Here is an 8,489-nt window from a genome sequence, read left to right as displayed (position 1 = left end):
CTTTCTTTTTTTTTTGCTTGTTTGTGCTGGTTTATTGTTATGTGTGATTCTCTTGTCTGCTCATGTGCACTATCACACGTGTTGAACATATATATAAGATCCACTATGTTTGTAATTCGTGCCATGAGTATGTTGCACGTTTGATCCTCCAACTGAATTATACACTACATACCCAGCTAAATGACATTGACTTGAGAATCAAAACAATATTTACATAAAAGGTGTGGAGTCTCCGATTCGGATCATTGATTCTTTCAAGAAGGACCAAAATTGCCAAAATAACAGGAAATAAAAAACAATAGGGCCAACAAGATAAAGGGCAACATGTTACTACTATAATCAAAGTGCCTAATATTTTTAATACATGCCATAAATATGAAAATAAAACAGACACAACAAAAAAATAGAGGAAATACACATCTCTACTTTGAATATTATCATCTATGGATGGCAATGTGCTAAATGCAAATATAAATAGATTCCTCATCCCTAAAATCCAAACTCTAATTATTTCAATTACACGGAATAACATGAACCAATGGTTCTCTCAAGAAGAACCATTTGATCATCGCTTATTCAATAGATGATGGCAAAAAAAACAGGCATAACCAAAGATATAGAGGTAAAACAAGTCTCTATTTCAAATGCTATTTTTTAAAAGCCTTCCACTCTCGTTTTAATCTTCCACTTCTATTGATTCTCAAATTTCTTCCTCATGGACTCCACAAATTCATAGAGCTTGTGTGGGTCCGGAAGAGTCTTCGACACACTGTCCTTCTCCATGCACCTCTTCACCCAACCCATCAGTGTCGGGCATTCCTCCTCCATATTCAAATACCCATAAGCCTTGAACATGTCAAACCAACCAGAAAAGGGAATGAGGGCAATATCCACCAACCCAAAGGTATCACCCCCGAAAAATGGCTTCTCTTTGAGCTCGCCTTCCAACACTTTCAAGCTCTCAATAAATTCCTTCGTGGCTGCTTCCTGAGCTTCGCCTTTATTCCTAAATATTCCTGACGCACTTGGATATATCTAAATGAAAGAAAAACAAAGCAATTATACGATAATTTCACATTTGAAATGAGCAAACGTCTTTATATGGAAAATGCAGGTAGGGAGATCAAGTGAAAATACAACATGAAAGATAAAGCATTGATCATCAGGTATGGCCTTTGATTCTGATTGCATACACATGGCACTTTTTCATTAGAATAAGCACTTGGGTTACAAGATTTCTCTTTCACCCAACAAATATTCAATAAAGCTCTTATATATATATATATATATATATATATAAAGCTCAGTGCAAAATAAACTACCGTTCAAAATGTAGCTGATCCAATCCAATCATCCTAACAATCATGTAGATGATCATACACCTAACTTTCAGTATAAATCATGCATTTGGATAAAACAAATATACAAACTACTAACCTTCTTGTCTATGTAGTCAGCCCAAAACCTGGCGTTGGCCCGTTGGTAAGGATCTTTGGGCATCAACGGTGATCTGTCCGTCCAAACCTCATCGATGTATTGGACGATGATGAGGGATTCACAGATGGGCCTTCCGTTGTGGATGAGGACAGGGATCTTCTTGTGGATGGGATTAGATTGAAGGAGGAGAGAGCTCTTGTTGGAAAGATCCTGTTCCTTGTAGTCGTATTCCACGCCCTTCTCAGCCAATGCGATTCGGACCCTCAGCCCAAAAGCACTAACCCAGAAGTCCAAGAGAACGACACTCTCAGCCATTGATCTCACAAGACAGACGGTGGAGAAATAATCTTAGACTTTGGATAGTGGTTTGTAAAGATGCAGGGTTTGTGAGTGGAATTTATAGACTTGGAAGAGTCGGTATGGTCGTCGCCTTAATTTCTAACCTTGACTATTGGTACATGTTCACGTACAATGTTATGCATAAAAATTCAAATGCAACGTTCTTTTCCATCTAATCTATCATTTTCGTAGGAAATCTGATCCATTGAAAATATGGGACACGTCTTATATATCAAATTGGTAAAAAAGTTAACAATTTGTTTACTATGGAGTATATACCCGTACATTGAATTACTCCATCAACTGTACGTTTATTTCAGTTGTGTACCCAATATGATGAGAATATTAGTTTTTGTTTTTCAAAATAATTGATCTATAAAGTGGAGTCCACGTTTTAATGGTTCAGATTTCTATGAAGATGATAAATGAATAGTAAAGAGATCGATGTACGTAGAAGTTCACATCCATCGCTGTATTTCATTTCTTTCATTTTCTACTTTCTCGAACTTTCCACAACATGTCATTGCTTACGTCATATGATGCGAGACCGGAAGGTGCATGCGCTGCGGTCCACACAAGTAAATGGCGAGAGTTATTTGCAGATAAGGTGGTGGTAGCGGATTGGGTGTTATACGAGAAAACACCTTATTAGATGTTCCCGTTACCGTGGGGCACACCTTGATAACATATCAATGCCACACTTGGATAAAGAGAAAATACAAATATCTGTTTTTTTTTTTTTTTGAAAAACCCACGTACCCACCGCAGTGGAATTTCACCACCTATTACCTATTGTTCTCGAACCCAAGAGCTCGTGTTGAAACTCCTCGGAGTCTACCACTGAGGTAAGGACTCGAACCCAAATGAATAGTCTATATCCAGTAAGTAGGCGTCACATGGAAATGGTAACACACATTAAGTAACAGCTAATACGCTCTTATAATTGTTGCACAGGTGGGTCACCCCTTTATGATGTGATAAACGTTGGTCACAGTTGCATTGAGAAGACAAGGTGATAGTTGGCTAATGAGCCTGGATTCCCTTCACTGGCCCCGGGCAGGTGAGGATTCCTGCAGCCCTAATCTCTAGGGAGCCACCGCAGTGCATTCATTACATTCACTCTGTATATCACTTTTTCGGGCTCATTTTAAGACTAAGATCATATATGAAGCTGACACAGGAAAGGACGTGATTAGGTTGGTCACCGCTATCCCGGATCAATAAATACCTTGAATCTACGGGGTATTTTTAAATTCACAAATGATTTATCAAATCCACAAGAAAAAATAAAAAATTTCTAAGAAGTTTATTAACTAAATGATCATAAAAATGAGTTTTAGTATCTTTAAGTAACCTTAACAAACTCTAAAAATGCAATGAAATAGTTCTAATCAAACTACAAAAAAAATTTAGAAAATTATGCAAAATTTTCACCGTTCGTTGATTTGTCGTTAACCGGTCGAGTTGACAGATCGAAACAATTAAAAGGTATTCAGAGACTAAAACTAAAAATTTTGTGAATTTCGACCTATCAACCTGATCTATCGACCTGTCAAATCAATTTATCGAAATAGGCAAAAAACCGTCTAGTAACAATTTTTGAATTTCTAAAAATTTTGGTGAAATTTCAACTTGTCGACCACAATGGGTGCGGTGGCCGGTGGGTAGGTTTAGGGTAGAGGGGAAAGGTTTTTTTTATTTGTTTTGTTTTGTTTTGTTTTGTTTTGTTTGGTTTATATAGTACCCGACAACCGGATTGAGTTGGGTTTCGGATCAGGTTGAGTCCGACTGGATCGAGTTTCGGTTTAAGTCGGGTCGAGTTACTGTGTAACTCGGACTTGACTCGCTTGGGTTTCGGATCGGGCTAAGACTACTTGATCCGAACCCGACTCCGCCATTCGGTTCGGGTCGAGTCGGGTCTGACCGAGTTGGACGAGTCGAGTCCACCGAGTCGGTTCAACTTGTGCGCAACTCTAGTTGGAACAAATGGATGTGAAGACTGCCTTCTTACATGGAAAATTCGAAGCGTAAATTTACATGTAACTAGTAGGGTTCGAAATACATGGGGTAAAGAATAAGTTTTGCAGTTTAAAGAGGTTATTGTACGGTTTGAAATAGTCACCTAGGCAGTTGTACAAGAAATTTAATTCTTTCATAGTGAATGAGAAGATTAGTAGGAGTGAGTTTGATCATTGTGTCTATTACAAGACATTGAGTGATGAGAAATTCATTATGTTGATATTGTATATATATGTTGATGACGGGCTTATCACTAGTCATAACATGTCTGTTATCAACATACTAAAGACTTAGCTATCATGGACATTCGAGATGAAAGATCTTGGGGCAACAAAGAGAGTTATCTACATTGACATACACATAGATTGGAAGAAGAGTATGTTATGGTTAGCTTAGGCAGAATATCTTGAGAAGGTATTGATGCAGTATGAGATGGACAAAACAAATCCGGTCAGCTTTCCTTATGTGCCTCGTTTTAAGATTTCTTCTGCACAGTATCTTAAAACAGATGAAGAAAAACATGTTATGTCTTGTGTGTCTAATTTAAGTGCAGTTAGTAGCTTGATGTATGTCATGGTCAGTATAAGACTAAATATTTCACATACGGTGGATGTTGTTAGCAGATACATATCTGACATCGGTAAGTGACACTAGGAGGTAGTGAAATGTCTACTTCGATATATTCGAGGTACGTTAGACTATGTCTTAACATTTGAAAAATTATGGGACAAGTTAGTAAGATATGTGGATTCTAATTACGTGAGCAGTATGGATAATGGAAAGTCAACTTTCGGTTACTCATTTGTGCTAGCGGGAATAACGATGAGTTGGATGTCAAAGCTTTAATCCGTGGTGGTTCTTTCCACGACCGAAACTAAGTATATGGCGGTGACAAAAGCATTCAAGGAAGGTGTTCGGTTGAGGGGGATGATAAATGTTAAGGGTCAAATATTGCATATATTATTCCTCATTTATTACTTAGTTTTATGAACATGATAATGCTTAATGTTCTATTTTAATCATGTTTATTTTGCAAGGTGAATTTGAGAGCTTGGATTGAAAAGGATGTTAAAAGCATAAATTTAGTGCTTAAGAATCACCAAGGTAAAGGAGGGATCTTAGGAGACTAATAACGGAGAATTCTCATGCTAAAGATCTAAGGAAACCAAGTACAAAAGATGAAGAAAATATTAACAAGAGCACAAGTAAAACAACAAAAAAACAACAAATTTCGGTGCAACTGAAAGTGCACAAAACAGTCCAACAAGAAAACAGCTTAATTCGGTGCCACCTAAGCTAATTTCGGTGCCACCTAAGTACTCTGCACATACAATTTCAGATGTGATAAAATTTCAGATGTGATTTCGGTGCCACCGATCCAACTTCGGTGCTCTCGAAATTGCGCAGAATTGTTGCGCAGGGCCGACGTGGATTATGTAATTTGAAGCGGTTTGTGAAAATTTCAAGTCGGTGCGTAAGAGGGGGATGCACAACTATAAATAGGAGTCTCTAGGACATTCCTAGGTATCATCTAGGGTTTAAGGAGTGGAGTAAAAACGTGGAGAGTTGCTACCAAAAGTATTTCTTTTTCTTCCTCAGTTGTTTTTAGTTGTTTTTATGCTTTTCTTAAGAGATTTTAGTTCAATCATGTCAATGGTTGGCTAAATCTCTTAGCTAGGGCTAAGAAGTGAATCATGTTTATGTTTGAATTTCATTAAATTCTAGTTGATTATAAGAAATATTTTTAATTTTTAATGGTTTGTTGTGACTCAAATTACAATAAGTCTATAATAGCTTTAAATATCTTCTTTTCTATTTGAAATTATGGATTTGGTAAATCTCGTTGTTTGCCATCGTCTCCTGAGCATGGTTGGCTAATGGAATCCCTTTCAATTCACCACAATTCTCCTTCATTGAGGCTAGATCAATGAGAAGTTCAGAGATTTGACTGTCTCTTCTTCCAACTAGATAGGATAAGACTCTGATTCTAGTTGGATATCTTGAATTAAGCAAGGTAGCATCTCAATTGCTACAAGTGGATCATTGGCACCCTAGTTCCTACCTTTAAATTTACGAAGTTCCAATTACATCCTTCACAATTACTCTTCAAACTTATTCAAATTTAGATTTACATCTTCTTCTAGTTCCACTTCTAGTTACTTTTAGAAATGTACGAGATTAGTCCCTGTAGATTCGACCTTGGTCTCACCGAGATTACTACTGGGGGTTGTGAACAATAAATTAGTTGTGGTTTTAGCAAGAAGTTGTGATAGTCAATTGTCACAGTGAAAGTGCGATTAATTTGGCTAATTAAGAATTCTATTTTTTACTCACGTACTAAATATATTAATGTGCATCATCATTTTATCCGACAGGTGCTTGAGGAAGAAGCCTTGATTCTGGAGAAGATTCACACAAGCTAACATGCTTATTAAGGTGGTTCTCATAGAAAAGTTCAAGTTCTGTGCAACTTCTCTAGGGTTAGTGAAGGCATTAATAAAAGATGGAGTGTACACAAGAAGTGATAGTGGAGTTATGATGCAAGGAAAAATTAGAGATGAGGATAAGAAGCTATGATGAATGACGATTGAAGATATGATGTAAATTATTGTTGATGTCTTAAATATGTCAATATATAATAGAGTTTGTCGATGTCATTAACGGACCACTCAATGCCATTGAGTAGATGTCGATGCCATTGACATATGCTTGATTTCATCGAAAAAATTCAAAAAATCTATGCTGGTTGCTGGAACATTTAGGTGTTAATACTCATTGTCATTGAAGAAGCTTTGATGCTGTCTTTGATGGGATGTTGATGCCATCGAAGGTCCCATCGAGCACATGTGCGAAATTGCGTAAGTCGAGATTTATTTCCTATTCTGGTTGTGATAGTACATATATCGGGTGTAATTGCGATTAGAGAATAGATGAGCTATTATAGGGCTTTCTAATTCATTCATAAGGGTTTCAAGGGCATAACTATGGCTTGTGAAGTGGATTCCAGGCTTGTTTGAATTGATAACAATCTATCTCCTGTAATTTATGCTTTCAAAGTACATACTCGTTGCTTCATGCGGTGGCTTTTTCCCGCAAGAGTTTTTCATATAAAAATCGGATTGTTCTTGTTTGGACTTGGTTGCGCAATTGCGTGTATTTTGATTGATTCGTCTCTGTGTGTTTCCACAGTTGCCCGACATGATCCACCAGCTGAATTGGACACTACATGCCCAACTAAATGACATTGACTTGAGAATCAAAATAATATAAAATCCTACTATCTTTAATACATATCATAAATATGAAAACAAAATAGACACAACAAAAAATAGAGGAAAGACACATCTCTATTTTGAATATTAACTTCTATGGATGGCAATGTGCTAAATGCAAATATAGATAGATTTTAAACATGGCAAACACAGACTTCTCATCCCTAAAATCAAAATACTAATTACTTCTATTACAAGGAAACCAAAGGTTCTCTAGGTAAGAACCAATTGTCATCACTTATTCAATGGATGGATGAAAGACAAAAAAAAAAAAAAAAACAAGCATAACCAAAGATATAGAGGTAGAACAAGTACACTCTATCTTGCTATTTTATAAAAGCCTTCTGCTCTCATTTTAATCTTCCTATTGATTCTCAAATTTCTTCCTCATGGACTCCATAAAGTCATAGAGCTTGTGTGGGTCCGGAAGAGTCTTCGACACACTCTCCTTCTCCATGCACCTCTTCACCCACCCCATCAACGTTGGGCATTCCTCCTCCACACTCAAATACCCATAAGTCTTGAAGATATGAAACCAACCAGAAAAGGGAATGAGGGCAATATCCACCAACCTGAAGGTGTCACCCCCAAAAAATAGCTTATCTTTGAGTTCGCTTTCCAATAATTTCAAGCAATCAATAAATTCCTTCTTTACTACTTCCTGAGCTTCCCCTTTATTCTTTAATATTCTTAACACACTTCGATATATCTAAATGAAAGAAAAACAAAGCAATTATTAGATAATTTCACATTTGAAATGAGCAAACATATATATATGGAAAATGAAGGTAGAAAGATTAAGTGAAGATATAACATGAAAGATTAAGCATTAATCATAAAGTATGGTCTAGGATGAAAATGTCCTTGCCATAAGTTAGGCTAGTCCACACAACTGGTGGGCCAAGTAAACGTGTGGACCATTTGTCATGCTCTTCCACACTTGCAGCTAATAGATACCTTTTGAGATTTTCATTGAGTACACATGGCGCTTTTTCATTAGGATAGGTAATATGGTTACAACATTAATTTCCTTTTAACCCAACAAATATACAATGAAGGTCAGTGCATAACAGTCCACCGTTCAAAATATCCCTGATCCAATCTAATCCAATCATCCTAACTATCATGTAGATGGTCATACACCTAACTTTCAGTATAAAGCATGCATTTGGATAAAACAAATATACAAACTACCCACCTTCTTGTCTATATAGTCAGCCTAAAACCTGGCATTGGCCCATTGGTAAGGATCTTTGGGCATCAACGGTGATCCGCCCATCCATACCTCATCGATGTATTGGACGATGACGAGGGATTTACAGATGGGCCTTCCGTTGTGGATGAGGATAGGGATCTTCTTGTGGATGGGATTAGATTGAAGGAGGAGAGGGCTCTTGTTGGAAAGATCCTGTTCCTTCACTA

At 37.0% G+C, this 8,489-nt stretch overlaps 1 protein-coding gene across 1 annotated transcript; it reads right to left on the bottom strand.

The window, feature by feature from the left end:
• Nucleotides 1-332: 332 nt before the first annotated feature.
• Nucleotides 333-1,821, bottom strand: LOC131220715 (glutathione S-transferase 3-like). Its single transcript, XM_058215514.1, has 2 exons — nt 1,438-1,821; nt 333-1,035 (listed from the first exon to the last, which is right to left on the bottom strand). Exons 1-2 carry the CDS (start codon nt 1,750-1,752, stop codon nt 691-693), a joined length of 660 nt encoding a protein of 219 aa, XP_058071497.1. The 5' UTR covers nt 1,753-1,821; the 3' UTR covers nt 333-690.
• Between the last annotated feature and the right edge of the window lie 6,668 nt (nt 1,822-8,489).

The sequence above is a fragment of the Magnolia sinica genome, chromosome 12 (genome assembly GCF_029962835.1).
Source record: "Magnolia sinica isolate HGM2019 chromosome 12, MsV1, whole genome shotgun sequence".
Taxonomy (NCBI): Eukaryota; Viridiplantae; Streptophyta; class Magnoliopsida; order Magnoliales; family Magnoliaceae; genus Magnolia; species Magnolia sinica.
This window is presented reverse-complemented; position numbering and strand designations above follow the sequence as displayed.

Excerpts from the sequence above, each read along its gene's own strand:
- LOC131220715 (XM_058215514.1), bottom strand. The coding sequence starts at position 1,752 with ATGGCTGAGAGTGTCGTTCTCTTGGACTTCTGGGTTAGTGCTTTTGGG. Across the intron at positions 1,036-1,437 it reads CTGACTACATAGACAAGAAG|ATATATCCAAGTGCGTCAGG; the intron begins GTTAGTAGTTTG and ends TCTTTCATTTAG.